This window comes from Camelus dromedarius, chromosome 6, assembly GCF_036321535.1.
Source record: "Camelus dromedarius isolate mCamDro1 chromosome 6, mCamDro1.pat, whole genome shotgun sequence".
Taxonomy (NCBI): domain Eukaryota; kingdom Metazoa; phylum Chordata; class Mammalia; order Artiodactyla; family Camelidae; genus Camelus; species Camelus dromedarius.
In genome coordinates this window covers 8,582,730-8,604,911 of record NC_087441.1, presented here as the reverse complement: position 1 = coordinate 8,604,911, position 22,182 = coordinate 8,582,730, and the positions used below count along the sequence as shown (strand labels likewise).

Here is a 22,182-nt window from a genome sequence, read left to right as displayed (position 1 = left end):
CAAAATCTTAGATTTAAAAAAATTATTTCCCATTTGTCTTAACTGTTGACTATGCTTACTTTGAAAGTAAGCTTTTTAGCAACTTATTCTTTATCAAGGCTTCTCAAAACATTCAACTTAATTTTCTTAGAAGTAATTACTCTTTTTTCATGCTCTTTTAATATTTTTATTGAAGTATAGTCAGTTTACAATGTTGTGTCAATTTCTGGTGTACAGCATAATACTTCAGTCACATAGGAACATACATGTATTCGTTTTCATATTCTTTTTCACCATAGGTTACTACAAGATAGTGAATATAGTTCCCTGTGCTGTACAGTATAAACTTATTGTTTATCTATTTTATGTATATTAGTTAGTGTCTGCGAATCTAGAACTCCCAATTTATCCCTTCCCACCCCCTTCCCCCACTGGTAACCGTATGTTTGTTTTCTATGTCTTGTTTTTTCACACTCCTGTTTCATTAGTTTATGTAATAATTCAATTGCTTAGCTACAACAGTAACTATAGCTTCATCTCGTGGGGTTAGAACTTCCCCTGTATGTTAGGGAATAGCCTGCTAAATGCAAGGGTTTGTTCAGTGTGCCATATGTTTTATATAGAACACAGAGCATGTCAGTAAATCTGGTAAATTGATCATGGAATATAGGCTGCATGATTCACTCTTGTTAGTGAGTCATATTGTTGAGATCTGTAGCTGATTACCTGGGACTGCTTAGGTTAGGGTATGGTTCTTGTGGCCCCATCAGGCTTTGAGGAGAAGTGATGGTGTGTGATGAATTTCCATTTGTGCCTTACTATTTTAACTTGATCAGCTGCCGTTATCAGTATCCTAGTGCCATATCATGATTTAAACAATTATCAGAAGTGCTTTTATAACAGTTTCAGTGAAAATGAATGTTGGACAATTATCTAAAAAAATAACAAAATGTAGTTTACAGAAGTAACTTATCATTTTCTATTTTACAAAAGAAAATGGTATCTTAGCTTTTTAAATTTAGAGGATCTTACAAGTAGGGGGAACTTATAGTTACAGTGTCTGCATTAATCTTTACTTTTACCCTAGAAGTAAGGGAAGACTTTGGAAAGAATACATTCTGCTGGTGGTGATGGGACATCATCTCATCTTTCTTGCTATTTCAATTTAGCCTATGTTCAGTGCTATTTATAATTTGCAGCTAAAGTAGCTAGGTTTACTAGAGAGGATATAAAGGAAGTAATCATAGCTTCTGTTCTTGGGTCTCTCATGGTTTTAGTACTTAGAAAAAAAACTATAAAGACCACATTCAATGGGAAAATAAAAGATACTGGTCAAATCATTAAGGTTCAGAGCACCCTCCCCGCGCCTCTCTCTGATCTGCCCCCTCCCAGCCCACAGAGCAGGTGCTGCTCTAATACTTGTGCGCCCCCTTTACTGCCCCGCGTTCTGGGGTAACTAGCGTTCTCTCCCACGGACCTTGGAGGGCAGTGGCTCTTCCTTGTCGTCATATCCTTGTGGGGTGTTCAGTAGGTGAGTTTTTGAGTAAGAGCGGAGCTGCCTGGGTGGACTGGAAAGGACAGTCCTGGGTTGCAGCCCCAGCTCGCTACCCTGGGCTCCGTGACAGTGGGCACACTAACACCCTGGGCTGTGGCCGCTCATCTGTGATTATGCCGGAGCGTGTCCAGGCTAGTCCCAGTGGAAAGGCTTGTCCTCCTCTGCCCAAACACTAATTAAACCACTGCTGAGAAACACTGACCTAGTCTAATCAGGCCTGGATAGTCCTGAGAGCTGGGCATGGGGTACCTTACCTGACTCACAAGAGGGAGAGATGAAAACCTGAAAGAAGAGCTGGGGGGAGTTCTACCCAGTAAAGAGCATGAAAGCTGTGAGTACGCCACAGCATTGACGCCAGTGGTGTCTGATGGAGTGAGAGCAGGGAGTCGATCTGGTACGGGGGTTAGTATTGTGGAGTCGGAGGCGGGGTTAGATTTTTAGGATGGAGTCAGATTATGGAGCATCTCGAAGTCCAGGGAAATGAAACTGAACTTGATCCTAGGGAACAGGGAGTCATTAGGATGTTTTGATACAGGACTTGATGCCTCTTTTATCAAGAGAGCCTCTAGCAGCAATGGGCAGATGTGACTGGCAGAGAGGAAGTTGTGGCAGGAGGGTCAGTTAAGGGGCGGTATCGGACCTGCTCCAGGATAACTGACTTCCCAGAAGATGTAAAGCAAAGAACTGGGTTAAAACTCCAGTTCTTCCGTTTGATGGGCATCCTGCCTCAAGACAGGCTACTTGATGTATGTAACTGATACTAGCTGCTGTTCCTCCTGGAAAACTGAGTAATACCATCATTGAGCATTGTTTTGAAAATTAAGAAAGGACATCTGTGAAGTGCCTCCTGCCTAGAAACTCGTAGCTAGTCCCACTTCACCTTTTCTCATCTGCTTGGTTTCTCTTTTTGTAGTGGTTTTTCGTTTGCAGAAGGACCAACTAGAAAGAGAGAAGAGGTTGCTGCACAACCAAACCTGTCAGAGGCATATTTCCTGCGTCATAGAAGGTGTCTGGTTTGGACCCACTAAGGGGCTTTTCTAGCTTCTCCATCTTTGCATGTGGTGACTCCCGCTTCTGAATTTTTCCCGTCTCTGTCACTGTTTCGTCTGAATCTCTTCATTTAATTAAGCATGATTCATTCTTCCATTTTTGGTGTAATAAACATTGTTAGCTCTTCAAATTATATTTTATTTCATTAACTTAATTCTCTCTGGCAGTCTTACTTTATTTACTATATCTTTTTAACTTTACACATGTGATAAGATAAAAACCAGCTGTAGTTCTGTGGTGAGTTTTAGAGAAATTGCTCTAAAGAGGAACCACTGATAAAAATAAAACATAGTTAAGAGTGCTGGCTTCCATCCAGGTGTCAGTTTGAAGCAGACACCCATATTCCTCGTGTAACCCAGTTGTATGGGTGTTTATGTAGGTGACATTGAGGAGAAACATCATTTTGAGTAGTTTATTTTAATTTAAATTCTTTAAATAGGCCCAAGGGACTTGGAGGTCATCTTGTCACTTTTCATGTGTGAAAAGTGAGACCTATTCAAGTGTCCAATGTCTTTTACCTTGTCCAGTAAATACATGGTGTGATGGAGACCCTGAGTCGGTAAGAAAAGACTTTTCTTCATGAATTATACTTTCAGGGTAATCTTTTTGAAACCAAGAAAATGTGTCATGCTTATAAAAGAAGAACCATGAAGTATATATTCTTTAGGAGTTTTCTAACTTAAAAGAATGTTTTAAATTTTATCCATGTTGGTTATTGTACTTTTAGAACAGAGATGGCAAGCAGGAGGGGTCTGGAGGGACTGAGGCCATGTGCAAACTGCACTGATAGATTAGTCCTTCCTGCTGTGGGCCCGGGAGGGAGGGAAGCCTGCATAATACATTCCACAGCTTCTGTTCTGGTTTTAGCAGTGCTTAATTCCTGTAACTTACTTTCAGTATATTTTATTCATAGGCTATATAAATAATATCCCCTGATTTCTACTGAATGCTAGTTTATTTGCATAGATATAAGAGAGAAGCCCTGCTAAAAACAAGGTGTTAATTTTTAAATCTTTTTTCTTTTTATTATTATTTTTTTTAATTGAAGTACAGTTGGTTATAATGTGTCCATTTCTAGTGTACAGCACAATGTCCCAGTCATGCATATACATACACATATTCATTAAATATATTCATTAAATCTGCTATTTAAATGTGCCTTTGTGTTTATTTGACCTCTGACTTGTGTTTTTACGCTCAGCTTTACACCGCACTTTACGCGGGCCTTTGCACTGGCTGCTCTCTCCTGCATACCTGGCCTTGCGTCCTCCCCCACAAGCTAGGTCCCTCATTCACAGGTCTCAGCTCAGAGGACACCTCCTCAAAGTGACCTTCCCCAACTACCTGAGAGTAGCCCTCTGCCACTGTCACAGCCCCTAACCAGGCTCTTGAATGGCGCCGGCCGCCGCCTGCAGTTGCCTTGTGTGTTGAGTAGCTGCCTCCTCCTCCTGAAACAAACACTTGGGAGGGAAGCTAGGCCACCTGACGCATTTCAGCACCGGGTCCACCTGGAACGGGGCCGGGCAGGAGTAACTGCCTGTTACACGTCTGTCGATAAGAGGAATCCTTTGTGGTAAATGGATTAATCATTCTTTCATTTAACAAATATGCATGTGATGTTTACTGTGTCAGAGACTGTGCTGAACAAGACCAAGAAGGAACTTACAGTTGAGTAGAGAACGCACCACAGGTAAACAAGCGAAAATAACACTGTGTGAATACAGTGACACTGTGGACAGCTTTTCTTAAAATTTAAATTTCTTAGAGATACTAAGAGAAGGCATTGGTCAAAGGAGTATTTGGCGTTGAGGGAGGATTTTTTTATTTTTAAAGATGTGACGGACATGAGTAGTTTAAAGGCTGATGGGAAGGAGAGAGCAGAGAAGTTAAAACTCACGGACCAGTTAGAAAGCGGAGCTGGCTGTGAGCGTCCCAGGGTGTGTATCTTAGAGTTCTTAGTGCCTCCTTGTAGGCCTACTTTGTTCTTAATTGCTGTATCACTGTTTACTTGAGCTGTTTCTGGGATGCAGTTAAGATTTCTCAGAAACTGTGTGATCCTTTTGAGGCTTGCTTTTGAGTTTTGTAAGGCAAGGTCAGATCAGCCTTTAGGTAGGGCTGTTTTCTCCACACTGCCCAGGGGGATGCCTGTGTGAGTAATCGATGGAGGCTGGTGGGAACAGCAGCTCCAGGTGAGCTTTTAGATAGTCCCTCCTGCTCGTTCTGCTGGTCCTTCCTGCGCCCTTGGGCAGCTTTATTGTGTTTTTGTCCTGATCAGTTCTCAGTGGGAGGCTCAGAGGGAGGGTTCAGAATAGTCTCTGTAGCTCTTCTGTCTCCCACACTCTGCCCTGTGAGCACTCACCTCTCGGGCCCCTCCCAGTTCCCATCGTGGCTCCACAGTGCGAGACTGACAGCCTTTGCCCGGGTCTCCCCTCCCCGCAGGGCAGTTCCTGGGCTCCCCTTGTTTTCCCCCTCTCAAGAATTAGTGTCCTGCTGCCTGAAAACTGTTATTTCATAGGTTTTGGTCAGTGTTTGATTTGCTGAAAGTTGGAGAGTAAATCCAGTACCTGGTGTACTATTTTTTCTCAAGTTGAAGTTTGCCCACTATTTATTATGAACTTTTTGTCTACTTTCTAAGGTATATTTTGTTAAGTTGGCCTCTTTCCGGTACCAGTTATCGTCAGAAAAAAGGGCCCCGGTATCCTCCTGCCCTCTTCACTGCTCACCCTTTCCTGTCTCTTGGAAGGTAGTTTTATAGTAAACATCTCCCTGCCTGCTTCTTCCACACACATCCAGTCAACTCGTGCAGACGTTCAGAGATCCTGAATCTTGGTTCTGTTAGGTGGATATTTGATGTGGTCACCCAGCTGGCTGGCAGAGCGATTCAGTCCTGGTGAGAAGTCTGCATCCACCTTTCCTGACTGCCTCTCCTGAATCGATGTGAGCTGGAGCCCCAGCAGCAGTACTGCCATACCTTCTTACTTTCAAGTCTTCTGTCTCTTTATACTTAAAGTGCATTTCTTATCGATAGCATATAGTCACGGTCTTGTTTTTTATCAGGTCAACAATCTGTCTTTTAATTGGCATGTTTAGACTGTTTACATTTAATATAATAATTGATTTGATTTGGTTCAAGTGTACCTTCTTGCTGTTTGTTTTTTATTTGCTCCATCTATCCTATGTGCCATTTTTTTCTTTTCCTGCCTTCTTTTAGATTATTTAATAGTGTTCCTTTTTATCATCACCACTGGCTTATTCTATATGCATGCATATATGTTTCTTTTTTTTTTTTTCTTTCCGTGATTGCCCTCAGGTTTACAGCTTGCATTGGTATCTTAACACATTCTAACCTCAAATAATATTCCAGCACTTCACATATAAGAACTCTGTAACAATATACTTCTATATCTCCCTCCTGTCCTTTGTGCTATTTTTTGTTGTACATTTTATTTCTCAGTATTATAAAACCCACAATACACTGTTTTTCTTGTTTCAAGAGACAGTTATCTTTTTTAAAAAACAGCTTTATTGAGATACAATTCACATAGTCATTTTTTAATTTTTATTTATTATTTCTTTACTTGTCTCTTCTGTTTGTGGGGGAGGTAATTAGATTTTTTTTTTTAATGGAGATACTGGGAACTGAACTCAGGACTTCGTGCATGCTAGGCACACACTCTACCACTGAGCTACACCTTTCCCCCTAATTATCTTTTTAAAGTCAGTTATTGCTTAGGGAAATTAAACAATGAGGATTTTTTTTATATGGCCCACATATCATTTCTGATGCTTTTCTTTCTTTTGTGTAGATTCAGGTTTTTATCTAGTATTTCCTTCTGGTTAAAGAGCTTCTTTAACATTTCTTATAGTGTCAGTTTGCTGGTGACAAATTCAGCTTTTGTTTATCTAAAAATGTCTTTATATCACCATTATTTTTGAAGGCTGTTTTTGCTGGACATAGAATTCTAGGCTGACAGTGTTTGTTATTTTTCAGAGCTTTAAAGATGGATTTTTGACTTGTATTGTTTCTGATGAGAAGTCTAAAGTCATTCTTTATCCCTTCATATATCATGTATCTAGTCCCTCTCCCACTCTGTTCTGGCTGCTTTTAAGATACTTCTTGTTATCACCCATGTTCTGCAATTTCATTGCAATTATCTCTGTAGTTGTTTCGTGTTTTTCTTTTGTGAAATTTATTCCACTTCTTGGATCTGTGGGTTATGGTTTTCATGAAACTGGAAACATTCTGCCATTCTTTTTTCTGTTCTGTCTCCCTGTGCTTCTGGGATTGCAGCTGCATGTATGTTAGGCTGCTTGTCACTGTCTCCCAGGTCACTAAGGCTCTGCCCGTGTTTTCAGACCATTTTCTTTTTGCTAATAGTTTCTGTTGCTATATCTTCAAGTCACTGATCATTTCTTCTGGACTGTCTAATCATCTGTTAAGCCCATGCAGTAAATTCTTTTCATTTGAGAAATTATATTTTACAGCTCTAGTCATTCTATTCGGTTCTTTTTTTATAACATCCATTTTCTCTTTGTTATGATTACGTGTTCCTTTAAGTCCCTGAACATATTTATAATAGTTATTCTAAAGTGTCTGCCAATTTTATTGTGTCTGTCTTTTCTTGGTTTGTTTCTATTGACTTATATTTTTGTCCTGGGTTATATTTTTTTTGTTTCTTGGCTTGTCTATTAATTTTCTATTGATACTAGACATTGTGTTGGCATGTTGTTGAGTGTCTGGATTTTGTTGTCTCCCTTTAAAAGGTGTTTAATGTGTTTTGGTAGGCATTTAAGCTACTTGGGAATCAGTTTAATTATTTCAAGGCTAATTTGTAAGTTTTGTTAAGGTGGGTCCAGAGTAGCCTTATCCTGAGGTGCATTCAGCCCTACCCCAGCCCTCATGGGGTCTGTACATATGAATGCTTTGGGTGTATTTAGTGGAGTTTCCCCACTCTGGCTAGTCAGAACTCTAATGTCTTCCAGCTCTGCCTGACCTCTGAGAATTTTTTTCAGCCTGTAGCTCTCCTGGAATTCTTTGCTTGGCCTTAAAGCGGTTTACCTGATTGTGTGCAGTTTAGTATTTATCAACAGACTCAAAGGAGACCTCTGCACAGGTTTCTCGAGCTTTTTCTCTGAGTAGCTCCATTGGTTGTTTGTCCTCAGGTTTCAGCTGCCTTCAGCTCCTAGAATTCTGGTCTCTGTCTCTTCAGCTCAGCAGGATCTGCGCTTTATGCTTGGGGCTCTGCTTGGCTTCTTCTCCCGGCATTTGGGTCAGAAAGTACCACCAGGCAGAAAGTTGGGGCCATCCCAGGGCTCATCTCCTGTTCCCCTTCTTTGATTTCACTCTCCTGTGCTGTCCTTCTGCCCAGTACCTGTAAACTGTTGTTTTATGTATTTTGCCCAATTTTCTAACTCTGTGGTAACAGCATGTCAATACCGGTTACTCCATTGTGGCTTTCTGCTGTTTGATGTTGATTAATTTAGCTACTTTAACTACTAGATTTTGATGTATCGCTTATTCATTTAATGTTCTAGTTTTTCTCTTCTCATTTTATTTGGTCTGTACTATATATAGCCTTTTTTATTTATTTATTTATTTATTTATTTATTTATTTATTTATTTATTTTTACTTAATTTTATTTATTTATTTTTAACTTTTTAAAATTGAGTTGTAGTCATTTTGCAATGTTGTGTCAAATTCCAGTGTAGAGCACAATTTTTCAGTTATATATGAACATATGTATATTCATTATCACATTTTTTTTTGTTGTGAGCTACCACAAGATCTTGTATATATTTCCCTGTGCTATACAGTATAATCTTGTTTATCTATTCTACATATGCCTGTCAGTATCTACAAATTTTGAACTCCCAGTCTGTCCCTTCCTACCCCCCTCCCCCTTGGCAACCACAAGTTTGTATTCTATGTCTATGAGTCTGTTTCTGTTTTGTATTTATGTTCTTTTTTTGGATTCCACATATGAGCGATCTCATATGGTATTTTTCTTTCTCTTTCTGGCTTACTTCACTTAGAATGACATTCTCCAGGAACATCCAAGTTGTTGCAAATGGCTTTATGTTGTCGGTTTTTATGGCTGAGTAGTATTCCATTGTATAAATGTACCACAGCTTCTCTGTCCGGTCATCTGTTGATGGACATTTAGGCTGTTTCCATGTCTTGGCTATTGTAAATAGTGCCGCTTATATAGGCTTTTTTGATTCCACCTTTTAATGGTTTTATTTTACGAGGCCCTCAGTTGATTCAGGTTACACCGGGAAAATGGTGAAGTTCGAGGGCACAAGTTTATTTTTTGCCATTTCACATATATTCAGTGTTTCAGTTTATCCACAAGGTCTCCAAAAAGCAATAAAGACTGCACTATAGGTTGGATCCCCTTTTCTGTACCTTTCCCCAGCACACAAGTGAACTTTCTGAGATTCTTTGAATTGTTTGAGAAATACGGATTTCGGGGAGAGTTCAGTCCGAGTAAGGAACTTAAAGCACTGAGTATAATGGAATATTTTGATAGATTCCTTTGTGAGGATTCTCTTAACTTTCATGAGCTAATGTGTTTTTTCCTAAATGGAATTGTTGGAGTACTCCCTACAAAGTCGCAGTGTGGTAAAGGGCTAAATTGTACTTTCCGGTAAAAGGGACTAATAGCTAAAGCAGGAATTTGTTTTATGGAACAGTTTAATCTTTCAACCTAATAAGGGAAATAAATATTTTAAGGTACTTTGTGCCACTTTGGAAACCATGCTAAGTTTGTCTTAAAGAGCTGGATGAAAGTGTTAAAAATCCTTAACCATACGGTCTCTGGCTGTCAATTTTTGTTTGTGGCCTTAAAGTGCTAAAAATAAAGTTTTGTCATTCTTTGTTTTTCAAATCATGGTGTGTTTCAGGTGCCTTTCTTTAAGTGAGCAGAGTACATTTGGGACAAGTTCATTCACAATTTCTCCCCCAAAAATCCCTTTGGGATTTTGGATGAAACTGCACTATATTTATAAATAGAAGTCTTTATGGTGTTTTACCTTTGTTCTGAGGAACATGGTGTGATGTATTAATAAGATGGCCTTCAATAAGTTTCTTCATGCTTTTGATCATCGCTTCTGCATTGTAATTTTTTGTTGTTGCTGTTTGGAATAACTCCCAATTTTATGTATGTGTGTGACTTTTTTCTTCACAGAGAAACTATTGATTTTTGCCAGTTTATTTTAAAATTGGTCTCCTGGTTAAATTTTACTATTCTAATATTTTTTCAGATGATTGGGGTTGAGGGACACCTGTGGACCACCGTCAGCATTGCTGGATCAGCCCTACCCACATACACATACTACACATTGGGGGGGGGTGTTTCTTGTTGACCCCCTACCCCGACCGCCAGGGAGTCTGGTTCTGGTACAGCCTAGTGAGGCATCAGGCTCCAGAAACACCTTTTGTGGGAATAAGCAACCCAGTGCTCAGCTCTTTCCTTGAACCCTCAGGCTGTTCTAGAGCTCTTGGTGGGCTGAAAAGAAGACATAGTTAGGCAACAATTTTGAGCGCGTGCAGGATGTAGATATAATGTTCAGAAAGACCAAAGGTCATGGTAGCTAACATTTATTGGGCCTTTTGTGCTAGTCACTGTTCTAAGCACTTTATATTTTTTACTTCATTTATCATTTGTGTCACGAGGCACATGCTTTTAGCCTTATCATATTCTTGAGGAATTTGAGACAGACTTTAAGGAATCCAGCTAAGTTTACAAGGCTGGTGAAATGGTAGGATGGGGAGTTGAACCCACGTGGTCTGGCTTCAAAGCCAACTGGTGATCGCTGTGTTGCCAATAATTACATTTCATTCCCCTTTTGGGGGGATGGGGGGATGGGGGATGAAAAACACATTGAGTATTGAACACCGTGTGGTGAGCATGGCGTGGACAGACACTGTTGCTGGGAACATACACACTTTCTACCTGTTGTCTCTGAGGTTTGGGACTTGGGGTACTTTTTGCTTTTAAACTTTCATCTTTTTTTCTGCAATGCATATGGCATTTTATAATCAGGAAGGACAGTAAAGCTGTTTTAACTTGGAGTGGGGTCAGGCCGTTTCTCAACCACAGCTAAGTTAAGTTTTCCTGTGCTTTGCCCTAGAGGTTGAGTAGTTGATTGAGTACCTTGCAGCTGTGATAAAGAACAAGGTAGATGGGCTGATAGGAAGAGCCCTACGATTGAATAAAACATGAAATGTAAAGGAATATGTCTACTATGGTTCTAGTCGGGGGTGTGTTTGTGTGTGTGTGTACAAATGCATGTGTCAAATGCATCACATTTTGAAAGGCACTTGCAAATCTGTTACCACTTGTGCCTTTTGGTGAGAATAGTATTTTCTAATTTTTCCTTTTTTAATTTCATTATATTATTTTTATTATTGTTGTAGAAGTGCCTCTATGTGTTAGGTATATATACAGTGAGAATAACAGTTCTGAGTGAGAACTCCAGGAATGTGTAGACTTTAATACAGATTCTGATTGCCTTCCAATCATTTTTTGAATTAAACTCTGGAGGATTTTGTGTTTTGTTGTCACAGGGGAAGCTTTCTCAAATAGACTGTGGTTTTTTTCAACAAGATTCTGAACTTCCTGGGTAGAGTGCTTTTAATTTTTAATTTTTTTTGACACGGCAATAAGTTCATGTTTAAAAAAAAAACCCACTAAAAAGTTATAAAAGGGATAATACTGGAAATTTCTCTTCTGTTCTCCCTTCTCTCAGCCAGCTGACTTCTCTCCTCAGAGGCAGTGCTATTAATTTCTTCTGTATCCTTTCAGAGACATTCTATGCATACACAAGCAGATGTATTTTCCTTTTTTTTTTTTTTTTTTTGTACCTTGCTTTATTTTCTCATTTAATACATATACAGTAAGAGAGAATTCCACATGTGAAGAACAGGGTGAAAGAAACCTTGTTCTTTTTTGCTGGAGCACGCGGTATACCACTCCATGGAGGTGCCTGCTTGAGTAATCAGTCCCTGCCTTTCGGGCTGTGTCTGCTCCTTTGCTCTTGTAAACAGTGCTGCAGTGACTGCTAACCTTCAGATGTGAGTGTTTCTTGAGGAAGAGCTCCTAGAAGTGGAATCTCTGAGTGAGAAAGTATGCATGTTTGTAACTTTGATAGGTCACCAGGTTGCCTCTCATGGCCATCGGCACTATTTAAGAGTTCCTGAAATTGACACGACTTTGTAAGCAGACTTACTTCAACTGAAAAACAAACAAACAAACCTACACCCACACTGGAACCTATACCCATACTGACATGACGTTGTGATCAGAGTTGTTTGGTTGGTTGTTTTGTTTTGTTTTGTTTTGTTTTTGCCAATTGATAGATGAAAATAATATTTGTTTAGTTTTATAAGTGAGGTTTTACATTTTTAAAGAGCCTTTTATTTCTTATTGATTTGTAGTTACCCTTTGTAGGGTAGAAGAACCAGCCTCTAGTCTGTGATAAGAATTGCAAATATTCTTCCCAGTTTGTCATTTATTTTTTATCTTGTTCATATTGGCTTTTGCCAGGCAAGGTAGGTATGTGTTATTTTGGGAGAAGAGAAATTTCTCCCTCTTGCCTTTTTAAGAATGTAAGGATTTTGTTTTGTAATTTAAGGATTTTGTTTGAAATCTTCCTCCACTGCAAGAATATTTTAACAATTCTAAGATTTCCTTTTGTACTTTTCATAGTTTTCTTAATAGACCTTTCTATTGTGGGAAAAGTCAAACATGCTCTAAAGTAGGATAGTACAGTGACGCCTCTGTACCCATCACCCAGCTTCAGCAACTGTCCACTCATGTTTTGTCTGGACGCCAACAGCTTGCATTATTTTGAAGAAATACCAGATATTTTATGATTTCGTCTGTAAATATTTTAGTGTATATCTCTAAAGATGGGAAGTCCTTTAAAAATATAACCACAATGAACCTATAATGAAAAAGAATATGAAAACAAATATGTATGTATATGTATGACTGAAACATGATGCTGTACATCAGAAATTGACACAACATTGTAAACTGACTATACTTCAATTTAAAAATGCCAATATATGTATTAAACCACAATACCATTTTGATACTTGAAAATTGAATTCTTTTAAATATCACACAGCTCTTAAGTATTCAGATTTCTAATTGTCTCAAATATTGTAACCTTTTTTGCATTTTGTTGGATTTAGAATCCAAATAAAGTCTATATATTGCAGTCATGATCGATCTTCTGAGCCTCTTAATTTATAGGTTCCCCACTTCCCTACCTCCTTCTTCCCATACTTGGGCTTATTTTTGTCTTTGGGATTTGTTTGTTAGAGAAAATGACTTGTGTAATTTCCTACACTTGGATTTTCTTATTGGACCCTCATTGCACCGTGTAATACATTCCTTTGTATTTCCTGTAAATTGGTTCTAGGATCTAAAGGGTCAGTAAGATGCAAGTTCTTTTTTTACGCATATAGCTGGCATTGTATTCCATCAGAAGGCAAGTAATGTCTGGTCATCTTTTGGGTGCACTGGACTTAGATGCATTAAATTATTAAGGATTGAAAAGTGATACTCTAATTCTGTTATTCCTTATGTCATTTACTATCCTCAGGATTCATCCATATTTTTACATATTGCAGGATTTCCTTTTTTTAAGCTGAATAATATGCCATTGTGTGTATATACCACATTTTCTTTATCCATCCGTCAAAGGACGTTTAGGTTATTTCCACATCCTGGCTATTAGGAATAGTGGTGCAGTGAGCATAGGAGTGGCAGTATTTCTTTGAGATCTGCACCATTTTGCATTAGCTGTAATGTTTTTAAAAAGAGAAACTTCTTACCTCCTACTTGATTAGTTAGTGGTACAGTTTGTAAAGGAGAGGCAGGATAAATGCCTGCTCTTTTTTTCACCTTTATTTACCAGTTTTCAAAATGAACTGGTTACCTAGTATCCTATAATGGTGACCAGTTAATTTTATCAGTATGAACTCATGGATTTAAAGAAGTTTGATATTTCAGTCTGTTGCAGTTTTTATCCTGATTGTCTCTTACTTGGACAGCAAACTCCTCTGCAAGTTGGAACCTGTGTCCTTTTGATACAACCATAGTAGATGTTGCTAGTGTCTTTGATATCTGGTAGGAAAGGATGTTCTGGGCCGTCTTATCACGCTGTGTATGGGTTTTGTTCTTGTTTTCTTCCCAGAAACTTGGAATCAGCCATTTCTCTAAGTCTGTTTTCTTTTAGTGAAAAATGCTATTTGGAGGGTCAGTCTAGGCACTAGGTAAGTGGTTTTTTTTTTTTTTTTTAGGTGTAAATCTTTTATCTATTTTGGAATTTATTTTGGTATCTAAGTTGTTGAGGTAGGGGTTCATTTTAGTGTTTTTCCAGATAGCCACTCATTTATTCTAAATAATATAATGCTGCCTTTATCATACTACTAGATTTCTGTGTCTTTGGGACTAGTTACAGACTTTCTACTTTGGGGGTTTTTGGTGAAAAAAATTTTGACTATTTTTTATTTATATGTCCAAATGAATTTTAGGATCAGTTTTTCCTATTTCAAAAAAAAAATCGGTTTGTATGTTTATTAGAATTATTGAAGAGAGTTGCTATTTTGGTGATAATTAGGGCTTCCCATCTGAAAACATGAGGAGGTTCTTTGTATGAATTAGTTTCTGTTGTGTAACACACTACCCCCAACCTTAGTGACTTAAAACAACATATTATTTCTTACAGTTCTTCAGGTTGGCTGTGGGTAGTTTTGTTGGTCTGGAAAGTCTGGCTGAAGTTGATGGCTTTGGGTGGGTGGCCTCACCCACATGTTGGAGTCTCACCTTGTGCAGCCAGGATGGCTAGGGTAGGATGGTGGTCTCTCTTCTGCAGAGGCTAACCCAGGCTGGTTCACTGGTCACAGAGGAGATCCTGGTCCAGGAGAGGGCAGACTCCAGTGGGCAGGTGCTTTTCATGCCTTTGCCTGTATCTCATTTGCTGTTATTCTGTTGACCAAAGCAAGCGTATGAACAAGTCCAGAATCAAGAGATGGAAAAACAGCCTTCACTTCTTAATGGGAGAAGTGGCAAAGTCACCTTGCAAAGGGGTGTTCATATAGGGATTGAAAGATTTATTGTGGCCATTTTTGCAAACGATCTACCACAGTCCTTAGTTTTTCCAGTTTTCTGTGTCTTTCAGGAACATTTTAAAGTTCCGGAAACATCTCCTTACTTTACACCTAGATATTTTATTTTCTGTCTTTTGCTGCTACTATAAATGGTGTCTCTCCCCCACAATTGTAATTTAGAACTCTTGGGCAGGTAATATATGTATACAGTTAAAATTAAAATGATACAAAAAGAAACATACTGAGAAATCTCACTCTGACTCCTGTTCTTATCCACTTATTTTTCTCTCCCATCTCTATAGGTAACCAGTTTTAAAATAATTTATTTATCTAGTGCTTCTTTATGGAAGTACTGGCAAATTTAAATATAAATATTCTTCTGCCTATAAGAAAAGTAACTATATGCCCTATTCTGCAGTTTGCTTTCCTTACTTAATGATATATTCATTCTGTGTCCGTACGCAGAGATTGTCTTCATTCTTTCATTGCTGCATATTTCATTGCTATGATATACCGTGGTTTATCTAGCTAATTACCTTTTAGTGGACACTGGAGTAGTCTACAGTCTTTTCATATTGCCCGTAGTGCTGCAGTAAACAACCTTGTACACGCATGCACAGGTGCATGTAGAGAATGGATTCTCAGAGTAAAATTTTTGAATAAAAGGTAAGTATATCCTGAAAACTATTCTGAAGTAGAATTTTTCACTTATCAGATGGGCAAAAATGCAACATTTGAATAAGTCACTCTGTTTGTGAAGCTGTGGAGAATCATTACTTTCATATATATATTGCTGGCAGAGCTTTAAATGGTACAGTCCCCAGTGGAGGGAAATTTGGTAACACCTTTTAATTAATTTGTCTTCCTTTATGTGTGAAATTTAGCATTTTTCCCCTTCGTTTAAGGACCATTTGTATTTCACTATTTTGAACTGCGTGTTCTTCTGCCCATTTTTCTATTGGGTTACTGATCTTTTTCTTGAGTTCTTGCTTTTTAAGATTAACCCTTTGTGATATGGGTTGCAGATTCTTTCCTTTATAGCTCTTATTTTATGTATCAGTGATTTCCGGTAGTAGTGAGTGTTGTGTGATATGGCCAGTTTTTGATGTTGTGCCACCACATCAAATAACGATTAAAATGCTTTGGTCTGATTGTTGTTATATACTCTACATGAAGAAGCTTTGATCTGGGTGAGTTAGGGTAGAAAGTCTCTTAAGGTCATCTCAACCTCCAGTTTGGTTATAACATGGCTTCAATTCAGAGGATTCCCTTGGTCCAAGTACTCTTCAGAACTGTTGTGCATGAGTGGGATGGAAGGAGGGAGGAGGAACATGGAAGGGGGTGGTACAATCTGATTGATTTATTGTAAGTATTCAGAAGGGTTTCTTCCCCTTTGTGATTGTATAATTGCCCTTTGTCACACTCAGATTTAAGATTATTCTAAATGTGTCTTGGAAATTCCCATATTGTCTAGCTGAGCAGTTAAAAAATTCCTCTTGTTCATCATATTTCAGGATAACAGATATAAACCCATTTTAGGAAAAAACATTTTTAAAAGAACATATCAATTTTACTGGTAGTTTGTTCTTGAAAATTTTGCGTAAGAAAATAAATTTGCAGTCATTCTCAATGGCTGCTACCAGTTCTTTGTAGAAATTTCCTTTACTGGAAAAAAGATCTTTTACTTGAGTAAGTGTTAAAGTAAAAACCTTAACAGAACTCTATCATCTTGACTATAGTCTTGAATAGATTATCAGACATCTTGCTTGTGAACATTTAAGGAAAGAAACTAACTTTATTTCCTTACTTGGAAATTTTAAGAGCAACATGACCAAAACATAATTAATTGATCCATGTCTCCTTGGAAAGAGTTTATCATGTGCAGCTATCTTGGACCATGACCCTGCCATATTTTAATAATTTTACTGATGGCACAGGTAAAACTATGGCACACATGCCCGTCAGGCTTTCTGGTGACATTCACCAAAAGAGGATGAGGGATAAATGGATCATTGCTTTGGAATTCAGAAAAGTCTTCCTAGGGTGGAGCAGTGGGCTGAACCTAAGAAGATGAAATTTTCCAGGGATAATTTAAGATTCTGTATTTGATTTAAAAAGCACAACTGAACAAGCACAGGCCAGGATTTAACAGAGGCTGTGGAAATTACAGATCAATGTAAACCGAAAAGCATTTAAGCCTTAACCACCTAGAGAAAGGACAAATACATCTATGTATATCAGTGGTATAATAATGCTCTCAGAGTCTATTGGAGTAAGTTCTGTTTCTTTGAAGATGCTGTAGGTTAGAGACAAGATATAGGAAGGCATTAAATATGTAAGACTTTATAAAAAGTCAAACGAGTGTGCTTAACAAGCTAACATTTAAAAAGATTTAAAACATATAAAAAGAATAACTAGTTATATAGAAATACCACCTAGAAGCAAAACTTAGTTCTCAAGAGCATCAAGTTAGTAAGGAATCCTTCAGTCCCCACATTTCTGAAGGTTTATGTATTTTGCTTGTTTTTTTGATTGGGTGTCTCTTTTTAAAGATTGGAGAGCTACACAGCTGAATATTTACTGCTTGTTTCCAAAAGTTAATAGTGAAGTATGTGAAACTAAAGAAGCAGATGTGTAAAATGGGGGCTTGTCTTCTGCATTCTAACCCCCATGTGACTTTCTTGCTGCCAGTTTCTTTGTTTGTTGGTTTGGTTTTTGTTTTTTTGTTGTTGTTGTTGTTGCTATTTTGAACTCTTTAATTCTCTATCATTGTACATTTTAGGTTGTTTTGGGGGGTTGTTTGCAAAATAGGAAATTTAGCAGTGAACTTCATATACGCAATGTTTTTCTTTATTTAGAATGTTTTCGTAATAAAGGTTTTGGTTTGGGATTATTGGTTTGTATCAGCTTGGACTCTCTTGGTTGCAAGTGACCACCTGAACTCACAGTAGCTCCAGCGCAGAAGGAGATGCACTGGCTCCTGTGCCAGGCGAGAAGTGGCTTGTCCTTCAGGCGCTCTCCTCTGGGTGCTGTTTCTCTCCCTCGTTCCACTCCACATTCCCCCACCTCCTTCTTCAGACTTCCCCATACCTCAGCTAGTTAGCCGCTGGCCACGCTTTCAGAGAAAAGGTCCCACTACCCCCAGCCACCCTATCGAATTCTGACTTTCCCTGTCTGGGTTACATGCTCACCAATCACTTGGAGTCAGGTAGGAAGTTTCCAGAAGGAAGGGATGTGAAGCAGACAGAATAACAGATGTTTACAACATCTGTCAAAAAGGAGAAATATTTTTATACTCTCTCCTCCCAAAAGAAGATGTGTGTTTAGGATGACGGGTTATGCACACATCAGGCAGGTATGTGGGGCACACTTAGTATTCTGGTGCCTGTAGCATTTAGTTTGAAGCTTTGAATCCACTGTTTATTTTACTGTATCTAGGTAATGAAACTTATGTATAAGATTGCTGTCTTCCGGCCATTCACTTCTTCTGTAATACTTTTTGAAATTGCTATTGAAGAAATTAGTCATCGTTCACAGTATGTATTCAGTATACAGGGTGAAGTTATATATCTACCAGGAATTGTGGAAATTTAGCTCTTGAAAATACTTGAGGAGTCATTTCTTAAAGCACAGCTAACATTGGAAAAGGCGGTATACAAAAACAGACCTTATCTTTCAAAAACCATATCAGAAATAGTTGGACTGATTGACGATTGAGGTCGAGGTCAGCAGCTTTATCTGTATGGAGACTAGTGGTGGGGAAGGGGGAAGGGAGAAGACACTGGAAGGGCGGGAGGGTCAGGAGAGAGGGAGCAGGTGGTGGGAGACGGTGCCCCGAGGTTTCCAGTCTTGCCTGAACTTTGTCAGAAGACTTGCTCCTCTAGGCTGAGTGGTTTTGTTTTTTCTGTTGATATGTTATGCTTATTTGAAGATGTGCACTTAAAATCTTTTGGGTCTCCAAAATTAGTCTCAGTTCTAATTTTTAAGAAACATTTCTAAAAAGGTTTTTTAAAAAAAGTCCTAAATCAATGTTTTAAATAAACCTACAGCGTTTGCAGACATTTTTCCGTGGGTAAATGTACAGTAAGTAATATTTAGCTGCGTAAGGGAGTTTCCATTTTTTATTTCTGATTTGTTTCACATTCTGTTTCACCAAGTTGTAAGTTTAGTAAACAAGAGGATTTGCTATTCTATATCTGCGGGTTACTTGGATTTAATTGAATCCAAAAAAATGTGTTAATCAGGATTCTTAAGAAACAGGAACAAAACAGCAAGTTCCTCATCTGGCTCTTGTCAGCCCGCCAGGCCTCTGCCCTGTCCTGGGGGTGGGGGCTGTTCCTGGCCTGGGGACCTTCCTTCCTCACAGCCAGGACCCTCCTCCTCTCCTTCCTCATGCCTGTGTCTCCTATCTGCCCTCATTGCACGAGGAGTTGAGGTTGGTTGACATGTTCTTAATAGTCCCCAACATGACAAGCAGAATTCTATGTGCTATTGCAGCTGTTGGAGAAAAACACCTCGGCCTCGTGTCCTTATCCTTTATAGTGAGCGAAGGTAAGCTGTGATGCTTACAGAATTCTCGCTCCGCCTGCAGTCCGTTTTTCAGTCCCTCCCTGCCGCCCGTGTACAGGAGTAAAGGATCTGATGCTATTTCTTGACTGACAGACTGCATGTTACTGTTTGTTTCTTTCTAACATTTTGTTATGAATCAAACATGTAGAAAAGTTGAAATCATTTTCCACTGAACACCCTAAACTCACTATCTAGATTCTATAGATAGCATTTTACTTACTGTATCTGCTTTATCACATAATCCTCCATCAGTTCATCTTATTATTTTTGATGTGTTTCAAAATAAATTAGGTTTTGGGGCCCCCCCTCACTCTTTTATCACTGGATGTGAATCCTTGATCTTGGTTAGAAGGATTTCACGCATCACTAAGCACGTGTGAAGAATGAGCCTTGGTGAGCGGAAGGGTCTAGCACAGTTCTTCCCATATGGTAGGTGTACAGCAACTGTTTGTTAAATGAATGCAATTCCATTCGTCCTGTTTGAGGCCAGCTTCACTTTGCCTGTTAGGACAAAGTTATGTTTAAAACAAACCATATGGGTGGGAGGGTATAGCTCAAGTGGTAGAGCATATGCTTAGCATGCACGAGGTCCCAGGTTCAAACCCCAGTACCTCCTCCAAAAAATAAATAAATAAGTAAACCTAATCACCTGCCCCCACCAAAATTAAATTTAAAAAAAAAAAACAATTTTCCTCAATATGTGTGATCTGCAGTTTATAAGATAGACTTCCTTTTGTAAGATAGTCCCTGAAAGACAATGATTTAGAATTTGAAATGGATTAAAAAAATTTTTATTATATATTATAAAAGTGTATATATATATATTTTACGGCAGTGGTTGTCTCTCTTGAAATATGTGCATGGCAGGTATTCCAAGGAGTCCACATTTCTGGGTTGGTGCCTCAAGGATCCTCTTGAGGAAGAGGCTGAAAGGGCAGCCCCACCTCATACCAACCAGAACAGCTTCCCTTTAGTCTGTTTTCTATGAAATTAAGATTCCACTGCAAGAAAAGGTTTGAGAATCACAGCTGCTTCTGTTACCTGCCCGTACACCCCAGCCCCGTGTAAGTCGTGCAGCAGGAGTATCACAGCAGAGGAGTAGGAATGCACCTTGCCGCCCGCCTCTTAAATTTCTGAGTTTAGCTGGCTCGCGATGCCGCACCCTCAGAATTTATCCTAGGTAAAGAATTGTGAGAGTTTTCTTGTAAGGGATTAAGCTAAAGGTGATGAATCTTACATGTGGTACGTATTTATATGTCTGTATAGATGTCGTGTCAGCCCCTGAGAGTGAGTGTTCCCAGAACAAACAATACCTGTATACCCACTTCTTACCCCCTGAAAGGAAGGCCGTGCCTTTTCCCCCTGGTGAATTGGGTGCATTTTGAGTACTTTGGGGGGCTGATCTCTAAATGCAGCGTGGGCGGCTACCAGAAACCTTCCCTGTTTCCAAAGCAGAGCAGGTCTCTCACTGTTGGTGTCATTCTTCCTCCCAAGAGGAAGGTGAATCATTCTGGTACTGTGTCTTCCTTTCTTCCAAAACAACCGCAGCCACCGTCATGAAGTGTCGTTCACACCAGCACGTTTGCAAAGTGAGCGAGGTAGCTGGTTCTTTCTTTTACTGTCAGGTTTACATCTGTGACTTCCTCTTTTTCTCTCCGCTCCCTGTAGGCTCGGGTTATGTACGATTTTGCTGCTGAACCTGGAAATAATGAACTGACAGTTAGTGAAGGAGAAATCATCACAATTACAAATCCGGTAAGAATTGTTACGTTTAAAGCTGCCCTTTAAGGACTTACTTTTAAATTTTTATTTTTTTAGCAGGTTGATCATTCAAACCCACATGAATTTTTTCCTGTTACTTATGAAGTATTGACAGTTAAGTAATAATCTGTTATATAACATTAAGGACAGTTAGGACCCCCTGGTAGTAGCTGGATGGGGTTGTACCAGGCAGAAACGGAGCGACATCCCAGACAGATCCCAGCTGGACACAAAGGTGTCAAGATTAGAAAGTAATCAGGGTTATTCGGCAGCCGCAGCTGCCATTTGTTGACGGCTGACAAGGCAGGCACCCGGCTGAGGACTGTGCATAGATTCTTTGAGGTATTGTCCCTGTGGGTCTGAGGTAGTTGTTTTTAATGTCTTTTTACAGATGAGGGTAATGAGCCTTAGGTCAAGTAACGTGCCCAAGACCCTTCTGCTTGTCAGTGGCAAAACAGGGATTCAGAACCATATCTGTCAGCCTCTAAGCCCTGTTTTTCTTCTCTGCTGGGGACACTGCATGTAAACAAGTGTTCCTGGAGCACAGATGTACGTACGCCAGTAGGAGACAGGCTAAGAAAACCGGCTCGTAGAGCCAAATCAGATAGGACCTGTGGGCCAGGCTACAGACTGGGATTTCATTTGGGAAGCAGTGGATTCATTTAAGAGTTTAGCCGGGTTTCACTGTTGATCCTGTTGTAAGGAGGTGACATGGTGAGACCTGCACGTCAAGGAAATAATCTTGCAGAGGTGTACCGGATGAACTGGTGCGGCTGGAGTGTAGGAGCCTGACTTCAGGTCATAGCAATAGGAGTAGAGAGAAGAACGGTGCAGGAGGCTCCTGAGAGTCAGGCCGGGAGGACTTGGTGGCTGATTAGATACTGTTGGTGAGAAATAGTCAAGGGTCCTTGGGGTTTTTGGCCTTTGCACCTGAGAGAATGGTGCAAATGGATTTATTAAAGCATGAAAGTCAGAAGAAGAGCTTCTCTGGAAGATTAAATGAGTTTTTTTTTTTGATGTTGAATTTAAAGACTCATAAATAATCAACCCTGCCCTGTGAGCTTTGCATCAGTTTAGAAGTAGAGGTGCAGAGCTAGAAATGATGCCTGGAGACCGGCCAGCTCTCTGGACGTCTGTGAGAGT

The 22,182-nt window shown here is 39.3% G+C and overlaps 1 protein-coding gene across 1 annotated transcript in view; it reads left to right on the top strand.

Annotated features, from left to right (window-relative positions):
• The window catches only part of SNX9 (sorting nexin 9), a 95,215-nt gene that overhangs the window by 18,142 nt on the left and 54,891 nt on the right, over nt 1–22,182 (top strand). The window contains exon 2 of the mRNA XM_031456611.2: nt 20,947–21,033. Within this exon, the coding sequence (XP_031312471.2) occupies nt 20,947–21,033 (87 nt within the window). The remainder of the gene's footprint in view (nt 1–20,946; nt 21,034–22,182) is intronic.